This window comes from Paralichthys olivaceus, chromosome 14, assembly GCF_024713975.1.
Source record: "Paralichthys olivaceus isolate ysfri-2021 chromosome 14, ASM2471397v2, whole genome shotgun sequence".
Lineage (NCBI taxonomy): Eukaryota > Metazoa > Chordata > Actinopteri > Pleuronectiformes > Paralichthyidae > Paralichthys > Paralichthys olivaceus.
The window spans coordinates 7,180,848-7,205,480 of record NC_091106.1 but is presented as its reverse complement, the minus strand read 5'-3'; the positions used below and the strand labels follow the sequence as shown (position 1 = coordinate 7,205,480).

Below are 24,633 nucleotides of genomic sequence, written 5' to 3'. Positions count from 1 at the left end.
GTGGAGAAAATCTCCAGTGTTGTGGAAAATGTTTCAAATAATGTTTTATACTTTAAGTTTGCTCAATTTGTTTCTTGCCGTTTTAACACAATAAAAGTCATTGACAATTTTAAGTACTGATTTTTTTGAAACCAAAATATTAACACTCTTGTGCATTTCTGTGCTTATGAACTTATAGCTGAGTTATACTGAAAATGACCATGTTTTATATTTTCTAAGTTCACTCGACTTGATTATTGCAGTATCAACACATTCATAATAATAACCGCAGTTGAATATTTTAAGTACTGGTTTTCACAGTCTACACATTTGAAAGTCTAATATTAACACACTTGTTTGGCGTTTACGTATACTTGTTCTTATATCTGACTTATACTGAATATCACCATATTTTTTATTATGTTTTATATTTTCTAAGTTCACTCAACATGAGCATTGCAGTATCAACATATTATTAGGTTGCAATTGAAGTCTTGATTAGCAAAATCTAAACATTTGAAACAAATATATTAAGACCCTTATGATGCATTTCTATATGGTTATCAGCATATAGCTGATTTGTGCTGAATATTATTACGTTTCAAATTATGTTTTATATTTTCTAAGTCCAATCAACTTAATTACTGTGATATCAACACAATGAAATGTACTGTAATTTTTCCTGAACACATTTACTGCGAATTATTGATATACTTATTAACTTCTAATCTATGTATACTGACAATTTCCATTCCGTTTTACATTTTCTATATTTACTCTACTTGATAAATGTAATATCAACACAACTAGTTGCAATTTTTAACTCCTGATTATCAAAGTAAAAACATATAAGCCCAAAATATCAGCACACATTTCTGTATGCTTATTAAAAGAAAGTATGAGCTGCTAATTTAAAAGTAATCCTGTGACGATAATGAGATTTGCACTTTCTCCCACACTGAAACATACGCTTTGCAGCCTAATCTCTATTTCTCCATAAGGAGATGTGGATTTATGAGGATACAAGTTTCTACCACAGCAGACGGGTCACTCCTCAGTTGTGACATATGGCTTTTGACAGAGCGAATGGTTCAACCCCTCAGTGCTCAGACAAGCCAATCAAGTGAGGGGTTGCTGAAAAAAAAAAAGATTGGAAGACACGGAAGGTCCGGGCCACGTCTCAGACGAGGCCCTCAGACAAGACAAGCAGCAGCTGGCAAACTACATCAATCTGTAATCAATGAACCAACTGGTAGATGGGATTATATGCCTAATTGCACAGCTAACCAGTCCATCCCAAAATGACCAGACAGCATCAGCTTTTGTGCATGACCCAATACCAGAGACAGGCATTATTCTGGGCCTCTGGCAGTTATTAATCATTCATAACCTGCCTCTACACCCAAGCTTTCAGTTTGTCAATACACACTGGCAGGAGCTGTGTGTCCGTCCTGACAAAGGATGACACCAGAGATTAAAGCAGCAGTGGAAGAGGATGTATTCAGATCCTTGACTTAAGTAAAAGTAGGAACACTTTGGTGTAAATGTCCTCTATAACAAGTAAAAGTCCTGCATTCACAGTATAGGTCCTGCATTACTCTAAACGTGTTACTCTAAGTATTAAATGTACTTCTTATTCAGAGTGGCAAGCCTAGTGCTAGATTATGATATACAATTATTATTATTAATCTATTAAGGTACAACCAGCATGTATAATACAATATACATTTTATATTGTTGGCTCATTTATTAAAACTTTACATAACACTGAACAAGCTCATTATCCTGTATGTAAGAATCAAACTTAATTTGCAATGCAATAGTGACTTCAGCTGAGAGATAAAAGGATGAAGTAAAAAAACTTCTCTCCAAAAAGTGAGTGTTTGTGTGTGTGTCAAAGGAGACAACCCTCCTGTATTACAGAATTCAATGTTGCCAGATGGGAAGGACAGACAGACAAATTATTCTGTCTGTCTCATTTTCTCGGCCCACTACACAGATCAATTATTTATTTCACATGTGCTCTCCTCTACACAAGGAACATTAATGCATCCCACATACTGTGAGTCATTAAGACCTCAGCACTGATAAACACCCTCACAGATAGTACACAGTGTACTCACAAGTAGAAGACATTTCTGGAGAACGTAATATCTGTACACCTGCACAGAGACCAGGCTCTGAACCTCAGATGTCACAGTAATCTTATCACCATCTTGGTCCATATTGTTGCAGCTCATAATCCCCTGATGTGCTGCTAAAATCCCTCAGGTTACAGACCACACTTACACTTTGTTGCCTCAGGCTAATCTCAGATTATGGTTATAATCACATGGACACCGGTTCCATGAGAAGTGAAAGGGGATTTCTTGGTGGCTTATGTAATAAAACCTGATGAATTAGTTGGCAAGGTTTTCTAAAGATTCTATAATTTATTTTAATTCAGTGAGATGTTAAAATGTGATATCTACAGATTTATTTCTGAGCTAAATACATCAATGATTGAGTCCAAATAATTTTTTTCTCCAAACCTTGCATAAAATTACATTTTTAGATGGAAAAATAATATATACTTCTATAACGAAATCTATTATGAAAAAAACGTTTATAGATAAATGTGCTGAAATACTGTATATGTTCATATAGAATCTAATTTCTTTGACACAACAGTGGGAAATTAAAATCACATCAAAAATGATGTCACTACTTTAATTGCCATTTTAGCAACTTTTCTGTTGCAGTTTTAGCAACTTTTCTTATACCCAATGTTTTTTTCTACTATTATTTGTTGATATTTCTCTTTACTTTAAAATGGAAGTTGTCGATCTGTGGCCAATACTAGTGATTTAACACAATTGGGGGTAATTTAAAGTTAAACAGGAAAATATTCTCAATCTCAGCCTTTTAAAAGTGTGTTTGCAGCATCAGCTGTGGTGAGGCGAGCTACCAGATGGTACACTTTTGGTGTTTGTGACACATGGCTCTGAGTGAAGCCACGGCCAGATAGCCCAGCCCAAGATAATTGGAATTTCATTAAGGTTTTGTTTGTGTGTGCACCGAGTGTGCGTATATATGCTTGTGTGTGTGTGTATAAGTGTGTGTGTGTGTGTGTGTGTGTGTGTGTGGGTGTGGGTGTTGAGAGTGGGTGTGGGTGTTTATGAGTCTGTATGGGTGTGTTTCTTTATGAGCAATATTTGGGGGGGAGCAGGGACCCCACCTGCTGCCACCTGTTCATCTGCTCCATCCTATAAAAGCTGCTCCCTCACTGTGTCCAGGATCACAGACACCTTGGACTTGTCTGGGCCATCCACTATCTGGGGTTACAGTCATTTCACAATCAACACAAAGGACACACAACTTGGACATCAGCCAGGCTGTCACACCAAGGACAACCTCTGAGGAACCCTGACTCAGAACTGGACACTTCTCTGACAAATTTATCAACTCACAGCTGAGTCTTTATTATACGAGGACAATCACCGGTTTGATTCTGCAAACACACATTATGAAGTCTCGCCGGCCCAGCTGCACCGACTCCGGATCAGAGTCGTCAGAACCAGATTCAAAGAGCCCGGAGAAGTATGAGACCGTCACTAGGCGACGGACGGCTGCCAACGCCAGAGAGAGGAAGAGGATGCAGGGTTTGAACACGGCCTTTGATCGCTTACGTAAAGTGGTCCCCCAGTGGGGCCAGGACAAAAAACTGTCCAAGTATGAAACCTTGCAGATGGCCCTCAGCTACATCATGGCCCTCAACCGGATCCTGACAGACGCCAGGAGGCACAATGCTCCTCACAGGCAGTGGCTGGACCTGCAGTTTGACTGTGTGCAGCCTGAGAGCTACCCCTGCCTCATGAGGTACGACTCCCCGACGGAACAGGAGTACATCCACTCATCCTTCTCTTACCAGTTTGATGGACACCAGGTCCATGCATAAACTGCAGCCATTCGGTGGTTATAATCAGTCATGTTGTGTGTGACAATGTGAATTATTTTTCCTTCAATCTAGGAGACAGTAAATACATGTGTATTACATTATTTTCTTTTTTTTTAATTTATATAGTATTTCTTTGACAATCAAAAAGGTTTCTGTTGAAGTTTGAAGCCTGTGGTTTATTCTTGCCAAGTAACCCAGCAGCATGTTGAGCAGCTTTTTGTTCAAAGTGTAGCACTAGTGTCGTTTAATGACCATTAGATTGTACTGAAGATACAATGGTGTGTTTTTATCAGTTATTTTGATAGAGCCCTAAAATGTTGTGCAATGTGCGATGGATTGTGAGAAAATTATTGTTGTTATTGTTATTATTGTTGCATAGTTGAAGTCAATATGTAACTATTCTGTCAAAGTGTAAGAACAATGTTTGTAGAGTTGAAAAATAGATGTTATTTTCACATGCAGACCTCTATTTTGTTGAATTATAGTTTTGGATCAAAAATAAAAACTATTTTATATGAAAAAACATTTATTTTGTTCTTTATTGTCATCAATAAGTGAGATGTCTTTTTGCAGTGCAACTTTATAGTGTATCTACTGTTTGCAATAACTGTACTTGCGTAGTGTAAACTATTCGTTTTTATTATTTATAACTATTATAAGTGCCTTCTTTATTACCAAAATGTCCCTCTTTACTGCTAAAAAATATTTTAATTTGCAATTTATTAACCTGACATACTACAAAAGTTGATATTCTATGTTTTATATTTTTGTTGAACAGTAAAATTTACAGCAGAACTTCAATTCTCAAGAGAAAATTCTAGTTAGAGATCTTTAAACCTCTCACTTGTCTCCTGTGTCTTGAATCAAAACGTGGGTTATCACAGAGAACATGTACTTTACAGCACAGTCTTTGTTTTGTGGTTGTCAGGTTCTCAGTGGGAGTGATGGCAGGTCATGTCCGCTGCATTGCCTCAATCTGCACCCCGGGGAATAAATCAGCCTTTTGTCCTGAGCTCCTGGGCTCTGAGATAAGACACTGTTGCGTCAAGAGGGGAACCAATATCTAAACACTGATAATTAGACTCCTTTTCAGGACAAGGTACAATCAATTAATTATTCTATTCTTAAATGGTCCCTATAAAAGTAAAACCTTTCAAAAGTGTTTAGCTCAGTTTTGCTCCAGGTCGGTTCAGCGTAAGCACAGATAAACCAGGATGTCATATGATCCACCACTGTCCGTTGCCACACGGCTACAGATTCAAATGGCATAATCAGCCACTGAAAACTGATTGTTGCAGATTTGAAAAAGTTTGAATGGTGGCACAAGCCGCAGCAGATTAAGGAAGCCTGTGTGCCAGATCCTGGTATGGCTTCAGCGGGGGAGCAGAAATTAAACTCTATTGTGCGTTAATGGCTGTGTGTAATGGCTGTGTTCAGAGCAGCTGAGGCGTGAACAGCTATAGCTGGACCCAAACTTTATCTGCATTAACTAGAGGGCCTACACAGCAGTGCATGGACTGTACTGTCCAACTGCTACTACACTACACGCACGCACGCTGTTGATTTGGGTGGTAAAATGTGGAATTATGTGTAGTTTTTAGATCATCTCAAATTCCCGTCTGTTTGGTTTAAAATCAAAATGCTGCACAGAATAAACAAATGCACAACTATAGATTCAAAGATAACCATCATATGGCAAATCATTGAAAACCTTTTTTATGCTTAACTATTCACTAGTCAATCTACTTGACTGGTTATTGATATTAGCCAAGAACATTTAAATACATGTGTGGTAGGTGTTGCAAGGCGCCGTGCTAACAGAGGTCTCTGTGCCAAACACTGTGTTTGCATACCCGATGAACGCTCTCTGACAGTTGGCATGTCAGAAATGAATAGAGGGGTAGAGTCAAAAGTGCGGAATGATAATGAGACCATCACTGACACTGCAATTACGCTCTTCATTAATTCAGTCACAAGTGGTGAACAGCTGGTGACACAAAATATAATCGACATGCGATTAATTGATTTCCTCAATGGGAGCGTGCTAGTGGATGAGTTATTCATCAATAGTGACAACAATGTGCTCAGCATGTGAGTAACTGAGAGGGTAAAACAAATTAAAATGTCTTAACTGAGTTAGTCAGCCTTTCAACATGACTGCATGTTCTTCTTTACAGGACATTTCCATTACATTAATAGTTTGGTGTGTGATATTGTAGCAATAATCGTTATAGAATTCAGTTATTATTTGGTAATGTCTTTTTTGTCATTTCAGCTCTTTGGGGTTAATAGGAAGGTGATCTCTTCCGCTCTTTTTAAGTTCTATTTCATTGCATTCGATCAAAGCCATTGCCTATTGCCAACATTAAATTCATATTTTTTAAATGTAAAATAAAAGAAATAATTTATTAGAGATGAAACGTAAATTAATGTACAACAAAATCAAAAAATGTCCCTGAGTTTAGAACAGCCAAGAATGAGATCTTATTGGTTAAATAGTGTTAAGATGTGTCCATAAACAACTGGACACAAGGACGTCAATGTTGCGTTTCAACAGCACATGTAATCACTTAAACGTGTTTAACTGCGGCTCCATCTCAAGACTACAAAAGCTCCAGCAGAGGACCAGCAGCTCCTCCCTCAACAAAGGTTATGTCATCCGACTCTTTATAATCATCCCTCCAGCAGGTGTTCAGAAGCGGCCCACACTGCTGTGATTCACTGTCTCCTCTGACCTAAACCCCAGTAGTTCAAAAACGCCAGCGTAACCCAGCATGAAGTGCTTGAACAACCGGGCCGACAGCCACTTGACTGGGCAGGTGGAGTGTGAGTTGGACAGCTTGGGCAATGGTGCCTGGGTGAACCAGGGCTACTGTGGCTCTCCTCCACCCCTGCCTCGAGCTGTCAGCACCATCTACAACCCTCAGCCTCTCTTCCAAGGCTCCATGGACAGCATGTACAAAGTGGACGCCCCCAGCCCGTTCCACCATCCACCTGAGGACCCACTACCCAACGCGCAAAGTGTGGTGAAGAAACAAAGAGGCTGCTGCTCTTTTATCAAAGGTACGAAGAAATCACTCTGCTGACTTTAACATTACATTTGTAGTCCGAAATGCACTACTAGTTGCATGAGTCTTGATAGAGCTTGGCAAAAAATTAGCACTGCAAAATTTTATATTTTAATTAAAATGTCTGAACTGTCCAGCTGACTAATTAAAAAAGGTATTTTAAAGAATTTCATTGGCTTTCCTTGATTAAAGTTACCCTCTTCGTGACAGGTCTTTACAAACAACCTACAGACATACATTTGTGTTCCTAACCGATGACTTACAGTACATTGATATTTTGTGTGTAGGGCTGTGGGGCACAACATTGACCGAAAACACCTCTGACAACAGGGAGCTGTTTGTCCGAACCACGCTACGGGAGTTACTGGTCTATCTGGTGTTCTTGGTGGACATATGCCTCTGTAAGTTATGTACTCATACCATCTAACATGTTTGCCTCTCATCTATCATGACGAATCGAAACTGACTCCAAAACTATGAACTGTTCCCTGATTAAACAGTATTTGCTAGTAATTTTACCAAGTTAATGACATTGGAAGTTGTGTACATCTTTAAAAAAATATTTTAAGTTCTGATACTTAAATTAGATTTAGTTTTACACTTAAATGCTTAATTTGTATATGGTACCTACTGAAATCACTTTCCCACACTGTTACCCTAAATATATGATTATAACATATTAATTACCCATAAAGTGGGCAAAAACTCAGTTCATTAGTGTTCATAATGACGTAAATTGAATCTTTTCTTTGTTATTTGTGTACTTATGTACTTTATTCCTACTATAGTATGTTCCAATCAACTATTTGTTTTAAGCAACGCTGATCACTGCTCAACATTTGGCAGGATGCTACTGTATAGGGCACTTTGGACTGTTGATACACCCTGCTTTAATGCCTACCACAAATGCCCTTCCCATCCTTCTGCCTGAAAGCCATTGTCCAGCTGAGCACTAAGAGTGAAAGGGACATGGACACTGCTCTCTTGCCTTTTAGTGATAAGAGCTTTAGGCCTCGTCTATTGTTGCTTTGTTTGGGTTAGATTTACATTCTTTAATGAGGCCATTTATGTCAAGCCAGCGTGCCCTCTCTTCAAACAAATTACAGCCTCTAATCTGGATCTATTCCACAGCAGCGACATAAACACTGCCAAACAAATCCTCACTGAGGCTTTTGCGTGTCTGTCTCTGAGCTGTCTTATCTTGGACTGCTCAATAGAGCAACATTTAGGGCTGAGCCTGAGCAAAGACCGATAGCAATCAGTGATTGGGTGTTAACAGTGACATGTTGTCTTTCAGTGACGTACGGTATGACCAGTTCGAGCACCTACTATTACACTAAAGCCATGACGGACCTGTTTGTGAATACAGGCGGTGAAAATGGGGTTATGTTTCAGTCCATTGGCACCATGTCCGACTTCTGGATTGTGAGTTTTCCTCCAAATTAATTTCCACCACTGTAATCACAGTGGCAAAGCACAAAATATTTTAATCTGTGCACATCAACCCTCTCGTTGTATGAACAGTATGCCCAAGGCCCATTGCTGGATGGCCTCTACTGGACTAAATGGTACAATAACCAGTCCCTGGACAGCGGAGACAAGTCCTTCATCTACTATGAGAATATGTTGCTGGGAGTTCCCAGAATGAGGCAGATCAAGATCAAGAACAACTCCTGCAAGGTCCACAATGACTTCCAAGATGAGATCACAGGATGTTATGATGTCTACAATGAGAAAAAGATGGATGAACTCTGCTTCGGTCTCATTAACGGCACTGCGTAAGCCCCTCTTCAATATTGTCACAGGAACACACTGTTCTATTTTCTTTGGTTATTTTCATGCTCTTTTGTTCCTCTGCAGCTGGACCTACCACACAGAGAAAGAGATCAAGGGTTCCTCTCACTGGGGCTTGCTGACCACCTACAGTGGAGCAGGATACTATCAAGACCTGAGTCGGACCAAAGAGGAGAGCGCCGCCATAATGACGGAACTGGTGGACAACCTATGGCTGGACCGAGGAACCAGAGCAGTCTTCATCGACTTCTCCACTTACAATGCAAACATCAACATGTTCTGCGTAATCAGGTAAAAGTGCACAATTAAAAGCAACAACTTTACCCATTAGTTTGTACCCGTTCATTGGTTAATCAAAGTTTAATCTGCATCTTTCAGGTTGGTAGTTGAATTCCCAGCCACAGGTGGAGCAATCCCTTCCTACCAGATCAGAACAGTCAAACTGATTCGCTACATCACCTACTGGGATTACTTCATCCTCGGCTGTGAGATAGTCTTCTGCGTGTTCATCCTCTACTATATTGTGGAAGAGATGCTTGAGCTTCAAATACACAAGTTATCCTACTTCGGAAGCATCTGGAACATACTCGACATTGTTGTCATAATGGTAAGTAAATGCAGTGTGTAGAGTCAAACATGTAATCTTCTCTGATTTAGCTTGGCCCTAAAATATAAAAATTGTTCTCCTTCCCAGCTCGCCATCGTTGCCATCGTATTCAATATTTTCCGAACCGTCAAAGTGGATAAGTTGCTTGGCAAACTCCTGGAACAACCTGATATCTATGCTGATTTTGAATTTCTGGCGTTTTGGCAAACACAATACAACAACATGAATGCTGTGAACTTGTTCTTCGCATGGATCAAGGTACAGACATCTTTTACTTCATCTCCTTACTTGGAACTATTACCCAGCGTTGGTGTCATCCCAAACAATGTGTGTATTCCTCTTATCCTTGTAGGTTTTCAAGTACATCAGCTTTAATAAGACCATGACTCAGCTGTCCTCCACACTGGGAAGATGTGCTAAAGACATCTTGGGATTCGCCATCATGTTCTTCATTGTCTTCTTCGCTTATGCTCAGCTTGGATATTTGCTCTTTGGGACAGAGGTTGATTCCTTCAGCACCTTTGTGAAGTGCATGTAAGTGGTGTCAATCACGACAGCTCAACAGGAGAGAATTAAATAGGCTGAATGAGCATGAATTTATGAATTCATTTTCTTTTTCCTCCTGCAGCTTCACACAGTTCAGGATTATTCTCGGAGACTTTAATTATGATGCCATCGACCGTGCTAACAGAGTTCTGGGGCCGATCTACTTTGTCACCTATGTGTTCTTTGTTTTCTTTGTTTTGCTGGTAAGTCGTTTCCGTTTTACAAGACGTCTGACTTTAAAATACCACAAATGAGCAGCCTCATCATTTCCCCATGCATTTGTTTCTCAGAACATGTTTCTGGCCATCATCAACGACACATATTCTGAGGTCAAGGAGGAGCTCTCATCCCAAAAAGATCAACTGCAGATTACGGACATCATCAAACAGGTAAAGGCGAGGACTTGAATGTAAAAGTAGAATTTATGAATTTATAGTTTTACAAAAAAAAGATTTATTTTTGTGATTCAGAGCTATATGAAGACATTTATGAAGTTGAAACTCAAAAAGGAGAAAATATCAGATGTTCAGAAAGCACTGCGCTCTGGATCTGGAGAAATTGAATTCAAGGACTTCAGAGAAACTCTGAAAGAGTGAGTAACAAAATATTCAAGAGGGGCACATGTTAGCGTTAATGTTAAAGTTAACCCTCACTGCTCCGATGATCTCATAGGATGGGACATGCCGATCATGAAATTTCAGCAGCCTTCTCAAGGTTTGACCGGGATGGGAACCAAATTCTAGACGAGGCTGAACAAGAAAGGATGAAAATCGAGCTGGAGGAAAAGAGGGTTTGTGACTATACACAATAAATGTGATAAAACACTCTCATTCGGTTTTTGCAGACAAGAGTGTTTTCATTGTGGTTTTTCCAATTTTTTGTCAGGATGCTCTCAGCGATGAACTCAACGATCTTGGAATGAATTACGAAAAAGAGTTACTGGAGAAGCCTGCTGTGACCTCCAGTGAGCAGAAGAACCGTTCTGGTCAAATCTTTGTGGATCAGGAGCAATTTCTAAAGTGGGAGAAGTTTTTACATTTTGCCTATGATATGTCTTTAAGTATTTTTTCATTTATTTCATTAAAGAGCATTAACGAGAAGCTGAATTTTCTTTCTATGATCACGAAAGACTGACCGGACAGGTTCTCCAACTCGAAAGCTCTGTGGCAGGCATCTCAACCAGGATGGAGTTGATCATGGAGAAACTGGGATTACAGGAGAAAACCAATGGGAACGAAACTGCAGAGAAACTGTCTGCGACCAATAATGATGTGAGTATGGAAATAAGTTCCAGATTTCCTTCATCTTATTGTATCAAATTTACGAAGAAGACTCAAAGTGATGTTAAGACTCTGTAACTGTATTATAAGGAAAATTTCTTAATCTCAGATAAAAACTTATTTTCTTATATATTTTTTCTAATAAATAAATAATGTTTAATGTTCACTTATCTCTGTCCAGAATGATGATGCAGCCTCAGATAGGAGCATCCTGGTTTGTGTGGACAGAGGTACGAAGGCTGATCTGTCATTCAGGAGAGCAGCACTTCGTACCAACACCACTTACGACTGTCATATGTGATCAACCTTCTTGGAAACAGAATCTTTGGTTATCTGGAAGTTTACACATGAGAATGTATATGGGTCACTCACCAACAATACTTTGTGCTGCACAACTTCTCTATATTCAAAGTAAAAAGTCTTCGCTTTGAAAACAACAATTAGGCGATAAGAACAACACAGGATCAACAGTATGATTTTCCAAATGTAGCACTTTCCTTCAGCCACTCATTGTATGGTAACATGTAAATACTGTACACATACATTTTGAATTTGCTTCCTAGGTGTCGTACTAGAGCTTATATAATGAAGTCGTTAAACTCAGATTTATAGATCTACAATGTACATCGTGAGGCCAGAATGTAAATCTGCATATTCTAAGTGTTGTAGAATATACATTTATTTCAACTGTAGCGTAGAAGAAAAACAGTTATGCAATATAATCTATTATTAGCGAGTGAAGATGCCACTCTACATCTGAGGACATGAATGTTTGCCTTGCTTTCGTCATGTAATGTTTATGAAAGTATACGTTTTATTGCAGTTCCTCTGAAACTATCAGCCCCTTGTAGTTTAGTGAGATCATCAAAACAATTCTACAATATATTTTTTTATGTTTCTGTATTATACAGATGAGTCAGTAATTATTCATCAGCTTCCTGAGCTCTAACAACCTCATGTTGTAACAGGGCAACCGTGATGAATCTATAGCTCTTAGAAAAATCTGTTAAATACAACAAACTTGGATCAGGGACATATTATTTGTCCAAGTGGGACTGGATATTAAAAAATGTGGTTGTCATCATTCAGGTTTCATATGACCCAATGGTACTGCAGAATAAAAAGAATAGCAGACTTTCTGAGCAAATGTATAAAAAGCTGATGCTGTGTAGTCAATTTATCATTCAGATGATACAAATCTGAGTTTAATAGTAGTTACAATGTTTGTTAGAATCCCTGTAAAGACAAGTTTACAGTGAATTAATGTGTAAAGCTCAATTTATTAGTGTATAATTAATGTACCAATGAGCAGTTTGAAATGTTTCTTTATTTGAAGTGACTTGATATTTTCTGTTCAATGGAAAACTGATTTCATCCTTTATTATCAAACATCACTTCTGTTGTTCAATGTACATGTATTATCGTCATAAAAGCAAATTGCCAATACATTCATCATTTTAAGCAAGAAATATAGCATGTGTCATAAGCGTGCAGTTCGAGCTGAAACTTCTCCTGCCTCCTGCTACGTCCTGAAAATGGCACACAGACTTAAAAATGGGAAAATCCACAGTGGAAAAGAATTTAGATCTGTAATGGAGCCTCCGCAAATAACAAAGTTTGAATTTACCAGCACATCAATTAAGGCTTATGCATAAATAATATTGCTGAAATTTAATGATGGCATTTTATCTCATAACATTCTACCTACAGTATGTACATTATTTATTAAGTTTCATGAAGGTCTGTGATCAAGGTTTATATTTACACTCAGCAAACATGACCCTGTTTTGTTAAATGAACAACCCCCGCTCTAATAAAGTAACAAAAACATTATCAAGTATGTTGGCTAGTACGACAGGAGTAGAGTGAGCTTTCAAGGAGTGTGGTACACTGTACAGAATGGCACATATGTAAATAAAATCCAAATAGCAGAATGTGTTTGAGAAATCATCTTGTCCCAATTTGCCAGGGAATGTTTTAATAGTTCACCTGGGCTATATAAACACATTCTGCGAAATAATAAGGAAAAGGGCAAAAGAGAATGCGGCCCTGACAAATTATTGACATTTAGAAAACCTTCCACTTCCACCAAATGTGTATAAATTAAAACAATCCCAATTTATAGTGTGTGTAAACGTTTTTGTCTTTAAACACAAACGGGCCACTGAAAATATTTTGAATGATGTAAAACATGATGCAATGTCTTAAGGGGCTGGTTTTTGTGATAAATTGAGTCTTCAGTTTTTTGCAAACTCTCAGAGCCATCAGAAAGAAATAACTTTAATTTAACTGAGGTTAACAAGAGGAAGGGATCAGGAAGAAAATATTTAAGTTCAATGTTCCTCTAGGAAACCAGCCCCAGAATCTGCACACACAATCAGTGAAATTTACAAAGTTTGGGGGTTGCACTGTTCTAACAATATTTTCTTTGTACAGAAAGAATGTGCTAAATAGCCTTTGCTTTGAGACACAGGATTATAAATTAGTCTTACCTAGGCTACATTTCAGTGTAAAGTAAAATCCATCAAAAGTCTGCAAAGAACATACTGATCACTCTGATACAAAACATGAAAAACATATTTGTTTTTACTTTGAGAGCCATGAAGGTGAAAGTTTTTTTTTTAATACACAAAATTTACCCAAGAGACAGCACATTGCGCTATAATTTGCGCTATAATCTCCTTTAAAGCCTTGTTTATTGTACAAATAGTCTTTTCACATGTACTGGAAAGGTAAACTATGGTTCCAGGGCCTCTATTCACAAAGCATTTTCATCAATGTATCAAACAGGACTAAATTTAGATCTTGTATGAACTGAAGCAGATCATGTTGCACACATTCATGATAACTGATCATACGTTCTGTAGAATACTGTCATCAATGTATGCCTTTTAAAAAACTGACATATATTACAAAAATTAATGTATGAAGACCTGTGTGGATTTGTCCTCTGTTGTATAAAATGAGAGAAAAATGCCCGAAGTATGACAAGTAAATATTTTGACGAGTCTGTAACGAGCCAACATATTTTCACAGAAATATTACAAAACCATATTGGCAAAGTGAGGGCAGATATTGCTATAGTTTAATAGTTTAACACGTTATAAAGTTTGAGGTTTCAGAGGATTTGAATCCTCATCATATTCCAGTGAGCTGCTGGAGTAACACGATGGCTTATAGTTAAATGTGCTTTTAGCTTCACAGAATAAAATCTGTTTTGTTGGGATTTTATAATTTTTAGAAACAATTTAGCTCTTTTTTTGATGGTTTGGCCCATTTATCAACTTATATGATGTGATGAGAGGAAAAGCACCAAAGAGTCTGTCTGTTAGATACCTATCCAGTATGCATCTTAAAGCTGCAAATCCTCTTGTCACAGACCAGGTATGATTTTCATTGGGCCAAACATTTACAAGGCTGGACAGATAGTCAGGTGGTTTGGATTTACTTCAGATGCCCAAGAGCACTTTTCCATAGTAGAACTCTTAATTATCATCAAATAAACTTTAAAGAAGTTCTAAGTCAAATTAACATAGTCATTTAAAAGAATCAGTTTACTAGCGCAGGAGCAACTACTTGCTACAAAGGCTTTGTGAATATGGCCCCTGCCCCTCTGTTACCAAAGATGTCCAGTTGAAAGAGTGCTGTGTGGTCTGAAGGCTTCACAATTGCTCCTTGTTGTTACACTTAGTTTAGAGCCAGCTCACTGTGATTGGTAGCCAGCCATGCTGAAGTTGGTCAAGTTGGACATTACTGGACCAGGTTGGGCTGCAGCCTGGGCTGACTGAGATCCAAAGTTTCCCACCCAGGCTGGTGACTGGGACTGCCTGCAAAATTTGCAAATACATGATTACAGCAGTTAGTGTGACTTGTGGCCACTGTGTAAAAAGATGAGCTGTGTTGTAAAATACATGTACATGCAGGAAAAGCCCTCCATTTGTATCACTTAGGATTCTGAGGTATTTAATGGTGTAACTCTACTACTACGGTTTGTACAATAAAATCTCTATGAACAGATTCATCATGTAAATATGCAGAATCTGAAGGTGAGGGACACGTTTTGGGGGTTGGAAGCCTTCTGTTTTTAGTTTGACCAACACCTCTGTAAGACAGTCTTGATCTGGATATTCACTAAACTCACTAAAATATTGCCATTACCCCAGAGTCTAATTCATCATCAGACATTAGCTGAAGGTATTTAGTGTATAATGTATATAGTGACAGACAAAATGTATCATTCATATATATATATAAAATTCAATATATACTACAGAGTAAAACTCACTCTACGCCAAATCCTTGCTGGTTCCATGTCTGGCTGTACATGCTGTAGGAGGGAACCTGCCACCCGTTGGTCACATATTGGCCATACTGCTGCTGTGGACTTCCATAGACCTGGTTCCATTGTCCCCACTGATTGTACTCAACCTAAGTGAAGGCAGGGAGAAGAAGTGAACATTTGTCCTATTAGATGTGACCTCAACGCTTAAAGGGATAGTTCACCCCGAAATAAAATATGAATGTTGGGGCTTGCAGAAACTTGGATGACATGAGCAGCATGGAGACATGCTATGTTTTTTGTTTTATTACGTCTGAAGCTTTGGATTCTGCTGCAACCCTGTTTACCCCTGAGGCTCCTCAAGTGTTATGTGGACTCAAACACTTTACCCACCCCTCCATCGGCATAGTGGTGAGTAGATAATGTTTGAATTTTCTTTTCTGGGTGAACTCTCCCTTTTATAAGGAAAATATAATATAAATTCTGCAAGATGATTATAGTATTAATACAAGAAAAGTAATTTTGCTCTTTTTTTTAACTCTGCAAACATATCTTGGGATTTGTCATATTTCCGTTTCATAGTCTGGCCTATAAACCAAGGTTCGTCTGATAGCGTTAATTAAAGATCTAATCCACCATCAAAGATTTCACAGTTTCCAAGTGTCCTTATGGCTTATGTGTTAAAAGACCGACTGCAATGTCCATGGTTCAATTCTGATCAGAGACCTTTGTAGTTTGTTTTTTCTACTGTCATCGCTAATTCAAGTTACAAAATGAATTATCGGTGACACTGTCCCTACCTGCTGTGGATTTTTCGCCATGTCAGGAGATTCTTTGCCCCAGTAGCACTTCACCATATGTCCTTCAATGGCTGTGCCATTGACTGAAACAATCGCATGGGCAGCACTGTCATGGGAGGAAAACCTTAAAAAGAATAACAGCAGTTTAGAAGTTATCTCCCAGCATTTCTATCAGGCAATTCAGAAAATAAAATTAAAATTAGAATAAATAGCATTAAAACTCTGATGTAACTGATCTGTCGTAAAAGCACTGCAGTGAAGACAGGCACGATAGAAAAGGCCACTGTCACTGAGTGTGGAATTAACTGGCCTGTCATGAGTCATGCCAAGTGCTTGTGTTGACATCTAGAGGCCAACTGTTGTAACAGACTCAAACGCTACCTGATGAAAGAGTATCCTTTCTCTGGGAAAACTCTGACTTCCATTATTTGACCAAAAGGTGAGAAGGTCTGTCGCATTAGGTGTTCTGATGGAATAAAACAGAAACAGGTTTATGTGGTTATTTCTGTGGTTATTTGATGACAGTGTTCTACAAGTATTTAGACTACTATGACTAAGGATTCTAGCAATGGCTCCTCAGAGAACATGACACTTGCCTGATAATCCTGACTGGATCCCCCCACAGTACACGGTACAGTTCTGTGGACTGGACTGAGTCAATACGTCATCAAACTTCAGCAGCTTTGAGCAATCTGAAATAAATGCAAAACATTCAAGGAAGGTTCAAATAATAATACACAAACTTTAGGGCATATAATCAAAACTAAGTCAAAGATGTGCTTAATGAAATATATGACAAAATTATCTACATCCGGAAAACAGTTAATGCTGATGCGTGTTCATCAAAACCATATAACCAAAGCACTCTCAAAGATATCTAGTATATATAAATATCTTCTGAAAGCTGTACAAAAATATTGTCACATAAATAAAATCGAGTTAATCTTATTTTGTCACCGTGTCACCTCATACACTTGCCTCAGGTCAAAGACTGAATTTCCAATCTTTATTTTGGTCTCTGCACACCAACATTGGTGTTTTCACTTATTGTGGCAGATCAGACTCATGCTCTGGGCAGAACTTTTACCCCAAAAATTTATTTTAAATTATTGTAATGCAGGCTGATATGGCTTGATGATATGAAACTAAAGGTGCAAATACAACCAACCATTGAGGACTGATAGTGATCATATCAGCCAAAACACTTTCTGCAGAGACAAATTGTCACGTGTAAATGCAATTGCATTGTCAATCCACATACAACAACTACATGGGCGGATATAATAATCGTGCATCATTGTTCCAAACCAGCAAGGTAGCAATAACCAGTAAAGACACAATGCAGTGTTCCCCTTAATCCTCACATTATTCAAGATACCTGTGGAAGGAGCGAATATGAGACCAAATAAACAACAAGAAAACACAATATAACAGCATCACAGATGGGACCAGCACAAACAAGAGCAGAATGTGACCTGAGCCGAAGCGATCGAATCTCGATCAGATCTCAATACTGGAGACATTGGAAAAAATTGTAATGAATTTGATCTGGATTCAGTCTGGTGTCTTTGTAAGGTCAGTGGACTGATAAAGTTGTCATTTGTAGCAAAGAAACAGTCTGTAAACTCCAACACCCTCATGAGAAGAGCTGTAATCACCCAAAATAAGTGCGATTCCCTGTGATGGTGTACAATTAATGTTGCGTTTAAAACTTACTGTCCTGGGAACTCTTTGGAGCTGGTGGTTTACGTGTTGCCCAGTTGGTCCTGATCTGGCGTCCTCCGAGCCACTGTCCCCCCATGTTGACAATGGCATTCTCTGCATCCTATAAATCCAAATCAAACAGTTACCCAACTGGATTTGACTTTCCTCTGTAACGAGTATTAGGGACCACAATCAGTTCTCAAGATATAAATTACTATTTTTAATCAATGTAAAATTCAAAATAGTCATGTAAAATGTAATGTTAGATGATTTTAAGTGACAATGGTATAAGTTATTTTACATTAATGACTGTAAATGCATTGAGGTAAGATAATAAACAGAAAATAGAAATAACCTTCAGTCTGTGTTCTTGCACTGGAGCCTTACCAGTTTGTTGTAGAAGGACACAAATCCATACCCCTTTGATTTGCCTGTCGCCATGTCCTTCACAACACGGGCGTCCCTGCAGGGAAACGTTAAAAACAGATTCAGCGCACTTTTCAGTTGAAATGCTTCAAACTTAAAAAGGAACCACGCAAAACACACTGAACTGTGAATCCTCTACTCTGTCCTACATTAACGTATATTAGCTATCATGACTTTTTACTGAGCACTGACTCAAAATGTAACTTCAAAGCAACACAAAAAAAACAAAGAGTACAAATACATGCAGCCTATATTCAAAAAATAAATTCTGATGTATTAATGGATCCTTGCCTCTGAGCACCACTGTTTGTTCAATGCTCTCAACACTGATTTAAATTCAAAAAAGGAACTGATTCTATGGATTACCATGCATTCTTAAAATCTGCTATTGGTGCTCTTCCTTCATATAGAAATATATGTATATATAGAAAATATCAAAAGAGAAAAAAGGAATTAAAAGGCATACATGGCCTGTTAACAGATTTCTTTATTTTTCCTGGTCAATTCTTTACCACCAATATGGAGTATGGAGTTTGGGGAGCTGCAAATTTTAAGAAATTGACATTTTCAGTAATTTTAGAAGAGGATCATTACACTACAAACAACACTATGCAAATCAAGATGAGACAAATTAAACATAGATTTAAAGGATACATTATTGGAATTTGTTAATCTAAGCTTAGTCATGTTAATACATATCTACAAATAATGACATATGGAAAGAATGGAATAAATAGAGAAAAAACTACATCTGTGTCTCCAGAGTGCACAGTTCCTTGCTGTTAGCCTTCAAGCTCCTGTCCAATCCTATGAGCATTTCTGTAAAATAACCAAAGTGCTATTACTTCAATGAGACGCACAACTAAAAGCTGTTCAGGTTCAACATACAGCTTACATTTTGCTGACATACTGCACAGTTTACTTACCACACCCTAAATGGGTAAGGAAAAGCAAGAGTAGGCTAAAAGCTAACACCATTTAAATATAGAAACAATTAACAGACCAGAAGTAAATATCCACAGGTAAGTACTGGAAAACCTATAGGAACGTGTTGTAATAATTTGTAATCCTTAAATGAGTTTGTTCAAATCTGTCAAAGGTGTTTTAATGACAGAACAATATGTATGATAAAAATAGGATTAAATATCTGATATCTACTAAATTTAAAATACAAGCTTTTGTTTCCCCTTTACAGTCTTTGAATATGTTTCTCCATAGTCATTCTTGAGTGCGTTTATTGGATAGCCACCAGAGAAATTAAATGAGAGGGAAGGAGGAGAAGGAGAAGGGGGTGACATTTCAGAAAGGTTCTTAGTTAGAGTTGAATTGGGTGCAATGCAGTTCAGCATTGACCACTAAGACAGGGTGTCCCAATGTTTTTTTTTTTTTTTTTTAAACCCAATGATTGTTTTAACCTCCCCCCCCCCCAAAAAAACTCATTTGAAATCAGACCGTATCTTTTCATTGTTCAACTGTTGAGGAGGAACAACAATCTTCAGGATGCCAGCTCTTGTGGACCAGTGTTTAAAATCATGACAAATCCCAAATTATTTTTATACGGTCTGAATTTCCTTATATTAATTTACATTTAAGACAATACCCGTGTCATATGCATGTAAACATAGCAACAGATGATGGTTCTAGTTGGCATATGCTTACAGGAGATATTAATATAACCTTATTATTGTCCAACAAAATCATTGTAGCAATGACATTATTGCACTGTACATAAATAAAGAATTATCCCCTTTCAGTGTAAACTTACGAGATTTTCCCAAAAGGTGCAAAAGCAGCCTTGACATCCTCGGTGGAAATCTCTGGGCTCAAATCACCCACAAAAACATGGAAGTGATCTAGAAAAAAAACAAAGGAAAGTAATTATGTATTATTCTCTGGTAAACAATGGTTTGAGTAGAGCAGGAATCAATAGATGATTACTTACTGGTTGTGTCTTTCTTCAGGCTACTTGGAGTGGTTGCCCAGTTTACTTTGACCTCCTGAAATCAGAGAGTTCAAGACTGTGTTGGACAACACGGATCACAGGGAAGTTCTGACCACCAATGACATGCGTATCCTCACTCTCCATTGTAGATCAGAAAAGTTGGCCTACCTTTCCTAATATCTTCCTTCCATTCATGGCTGCGAGGGCTGCAGCAGCATCTCTGTGTTCAAAGAACTCCACAAAGCAGTAGGGGTCGTTGCTTGTGTGCTGCAGGGACGAAGTCAAACACAGCAGCTCAAGAGGTGTGTTCCATCATTTCACAACTGTGATCTGACTGCAAATCGTAACAATTGCCCATTTTCATTGTATTTACATTTCTAAAGAGTGGAGGAGATTGTCTTTAACCTTCCAAGAGGAAGGTGGGGCATGGAATGGGGTCACACAAGAAAAAGAAAGTATACAACCTCAACATAATTTTGGCTTACCTCTGTGATCATCTTACAACTTTTACAAGGTCCAATCTGGGTGAAGAGTTGCAGAACCAAAATTTCAGTCACATCCCGAGAGAGGTTTCCCACATACCTGGAGGAGGAGCATGATTTCTTAATGGGAGCTGTTACAGTTTGATACCGGTAACACAAGTCTGTTAAATACAGTGACACAATTCGGACAAAGTGACGCACAGCCAGATTACTTCTGGTGTTAGCTTGTGACGATCGATAATGAATCATCAATGTGACGTAATTTACATTAGCTTGCCATACATTAAGTGCAGTTGACGCTCACCTTACATATACATTATATTTTAAACAACTTTACATGATTTACCCTGGTGTTAGCAAAGCATTGAATGTAAATGTTGTTCCATAATATCCACCATGTCTGTGATGACAGCGGCTAGCTAAGTTAGCTACCAGCTACCGCCGACGCTAGCGAAGCTAACGCTACGACACTTTCAGGCCACATAAAATGACTTACAGGGTTTTAGGGTAGCTATCGTCGTCCATGGCAGGTACTGACAGTCACCAGGGCAGGAAACGATAGTTACTAGCTGGTTAGCTAACGCTTACCGACTCCAGTGTGCGCTGTCAACTACAACAACTAGCTAACTAGCTATGGAGCTAACTAACCGGGCGCCAGGACATACGTCACGCTGAGAGCCGAGAGAACGTGGGTGATGAGGAGCTCAGGCGAGGTCAGGGTGAGGAAAATAAAAAAAAACATGGAACACCGGAATCAGAGGAAATCATACTTTTGTTTTAGATAGCTGTGTCTCAAGTGGGTAATTTGATTAGTTATTTCAAAAGCCTTAAAATCGAACAAAATTACCAGTAAAATAACACATTTTGCAATATCTGGAAGTCATTTGCATGAGAGACTTTTATTTTGAAGTGGACCGCAAGGGTAGGCTTGTTTTTAATGACCGGTGTTGCGACTTCTGTCTGCACACCGAGAAGTGCATGCACCTCGCGGGAGCGCGCACAGCTACAGCGGAAAGGCAGACGTGACCATCTCTACTTTAAAGTTTGATTTAAAATGATATCATCTCGATTGTGGAGTTTTTTCAGACGCTTTGGCATCAGACACTGTTACCAGCTGATATTTTGGGCTGTTTTGACTTTACATCATTTCATAAATCTAACTCAATTCTCATAAATCTGAGAAAATGTGAGGGGGTTCACATCTCAGCAAGCTCAAAATCTGCTTTGTAGAATAATGCATTTTACTCGTGAATTACCAACTAATATTTTCATCATTTATCATAGATCATTTATCTCCATTACTAACACCAACAAACCAGAGTAAACTGTATGTTTCCGTATTTGTTTATGTCCGGTAGCGTCTTTCCGCTGTGGCTGTGCGCGCTCCCGCGAGGTGCATGCATTTCTCGACGGGCAGACAGAACTCACAACACCTGTTTTCCCATCACCACCCGGGGAGGAGGACTGTGAGGGAACCTTTCTGGAAACTAAGCTCAAGTGTCAGAGTAAAGGCCAGAGTTAGAGCATGTGTTGAATATCACGTCATGACATGACTAACAACTTCTGTGTTTTCTCACTGTGCAAACTGAATCATGGGTTTTATGACAATAAACCAAATCAAGATCAGAATCCAAATTGTATTCGTATATTCTACATACATTTTAAAAAATGTCAAAGTTTACACAGATTGAATAGATACATGTTATCTATCTATCTATCTATATTTGTAGCCTATATTTTTAAAATAAAAAAATATGTTAACAGAAACGATGAAAACAGGTCTAACCTATCTCCTTCCTCGTTGTTGTCACTTTCCACTGTCATATATCAGCTAAAGGAAAAAATACAATGAATAAAGAGAAAGAATTTTAATGTATGTTCAATATGTGGAAATATGAGCTGAGTAAGACTACTGAATATATTTATCACAATAAATAGATTTATACCCAGCATTTATTGCTGTCAGTATAGCAAAACATTTTGATACTAGCATTAGGGGACGCCAAAGATAATAATATACATAATGTTCTAGTAGTTTTACCACTAACATTTTGACAGATAATTTTATTTTGAAGTACTTTCATTGAAATTTTATCAAAACAATATTAATTGTCCAGAGATTTTCTATCAAAACACTAAAGGTTTATCTGGGTCACTTCTCACATCAAGTGTGTGTGGTTCTAGTTTGTGTTTCTCCATTTAAAGACCCTCTGAGAGGGGCCAAGGCAGGACGGGTGGTGAGTGGTTAATGAAAACATGTCTGCATTGGTTTGCCAGGCTTCAAAAGAGATGCCCTTAGTCTTAGCATGACATTAACATATTCTGGAAACTTCAGCATCATTGCTAAATGATGAATCTTCGTGATCATTTGTCAATGTGATGCATCACTATTATTGGTTCCGCTGACTAAAGCCATCAAATATTAACACATACAACAGAACAATGTAGGCCTGACAGGAACATTTTCCACTCCCCAAAAATTTACAATAAAAAAATGTTTGTGTAACTGTGTCACTGACACACAGACACACATTCTATAACATACTAATCTTGGTACTTTATTGTGTGACTACAATACAGTAACTTATAAAATCCCTATCTTGTTCCTATTGGAAAGTATTTATGGAGATGAGATATCCCTGTACAAACACCTGTCCATGGGGACTTTGGAAGATTACACTGTTTACCCTTATAGAAATTGTCTCTATACGCTATGCAATGTAGGTTCTGTTGTCTTCAGCTGTAATGTCCAAATCCATGTGATGGTTTCCAGCCAGTTGAGGATGACTTTGATAACATTTCCCTTATAGTATGAAGCTTATAGTAGTCCTGTGATTAAGATCTGTCATAAGGGGTGTCACTGCAGTGCCCACACTGTATCTCGGCACCACATAGTTACATAATTGTGTATCAAATCATAGCAAACCTGCAGACTGGGTTCCCTTGGAGAAGATTTATCATGTGGGAGTCTGAGTACATCTATTTGGAGGAATCTTTTATTATGAAAGAAAGAAACTTGGGATTCCCTTGTCTAACCCACAGAGAATGGTTCTCAATATGGGGGTCCAGTCTTGAGGGGGAGTCCCAGAAAAGTTGGGGTGTATATTTCTCAAGCTGCTTTCAGACATGCACTGAACTCTGGATCCTAACATTCTCTGGAGGGGCTGCATGTTATAGTCATTTTGAACTCCAAAGCATGTCAGCAGAGTTGGGTCTGGACTTTGTCTGGAGTTTGCCTTTCAAACATGAACAATGCAGCAGTGGATTCTCAAGTAAACAGAAATCTCTGCACAGGTGGCGCAGACAGCAAAGGCATGGTGTAACATATTAAGTGATATTATTATATTTAAAGGTTCAGTGTGAAGTATTTAGTGATATCTAGTGGTGAAGTTGCATTTAAATTGACAACATCAATTTGTACAATTTAGATGATAACACAGTGAAATCATCACTAGGAATAGTTTCTATTCAATTTCCTGTAATAGATCCCTTTTACCAAAATCTTACTGATACACACACGGTGCAATAACTATACATACACATGTGCAATAACTGTTCACACACACTCCATACCGTTAAAGTCCAAGCACCTTTGAATGCATATAGTTTTGTATTGTATTGCATTTGACTTATTTTATATTTGGCTCCGTCACCTTTTATTTGTACTTGTAATTTAACTATTGCACTGCTGAGATGACCAGTTTCTTCTTGCCAACACCTTTCATAGAACTGTTGACCCTGTGTGAACTGCATATGACAAATAAAACTTGAAACCTTACACACTGAACC

At 38.3% G+C, this 24,633-nt stretch overlaps 3 protein-coding genes across 4 annotated transcripts; 2 read left to right on the top strand and 1 right to left on the bottom strand.

Annotated features, from left to right (window-relative positions):
* Positions 1–3,345: 3,345 nt before the first annotated feature.
* atoh7 (atonal bHLH transcription factor 7) lies at positions 3,346–4,431 on the top strand. The gene has a single exon (XM_020091279.2). It carries the CDS (start codon positions 3,485–3,487, stop codon positions 3,914–3,916), a length of 432 nt encoding a protein of 143 aa, XP_019946838.1. The 5' UTR covers positions 3,346–3,484; the 3' UTR covers positions 3,917–4,431.
* A 2,131-nt stretch (positions 4,432–6,562) lies between these two features.
* On the top strand, positions 6,563–12,522 carry pkd2l1 (polycystic kidney disease 2-like 1). The gene is made up of 15 exons (XM_069538950.1): positions 6,563–6,979; positions 7,272–7,385; positions 8,282–8,409; positions 8,509–8,762; positions 8,845–9,069; positions 9,157–9,385; positions 9,473–9,643; positions 9,738–9,919; positions 10,014–10,134; positions 10,222–10,320; positions 10,402–10,523; positions 10,604–10,721; positions 10,817–10,950; positions 11,061–11,202; positions 11,393–12,522. The coding sequence occupies exons 1-15, from the start codon at positions 6,691–6,693 to the stop codon at positions 11,510–11,512; spliced, it is 2,448 nt and encodes an 815-aa protein (XP_069395051.1). The 5' UTR covers positions 6,563–6,690; the 3' UTR covers positions 11,513–12,522.
* tial1 (TIA1 cytotoxic granule-associated RNA binding protein-like 1) lies at positions 12,521–21,541 on the bottom strand. 2 transcript variants are annotated; one of them, XM_020095822.2, is made up of 12 exons: positions 21,341–21,541; positions 20,848–20,944; positions 20,531–20,629; positions 20,363–20,417; positions 20,186–20,273; positions 18,382–18,457; positions 18,007–18,115; positions 16,887–16,982; positions 16,672–16,756; positions 16,291–16,414; positions 15,497–15,639; positions 12,521–15,038 (listed from the first exon to the last, which is right to left on the bottom strand). In XM_020095822.2, exons 1-12 carry the CDS (start codon positions 21,367–21,369, stop codon positions 14,915–14,917), a joined length of 1,125 nt encoding a protein of 374 aa, XP_019951381.1. In that variant the 5' UTR covers positions 21,370–21,541; the 3' UTR covers positions 12,521–14,914. The 2 variants fall into 2 exon arrangements, with proteins under 2 accessions (XP_019951381.1, XP_019951397.1); XM_020095838.2 differs by lacking the exons at positions 20,186–20,273; positions 20,363–20,417; positions 20,531–20,629; positions 20,848–20,944; positions 21,341–21,541 and adding an exon at positions 18,887–18,961.
* Between the last annotated feature and the right edge of the window lie 3,092 nt (positions 21,542–24,633).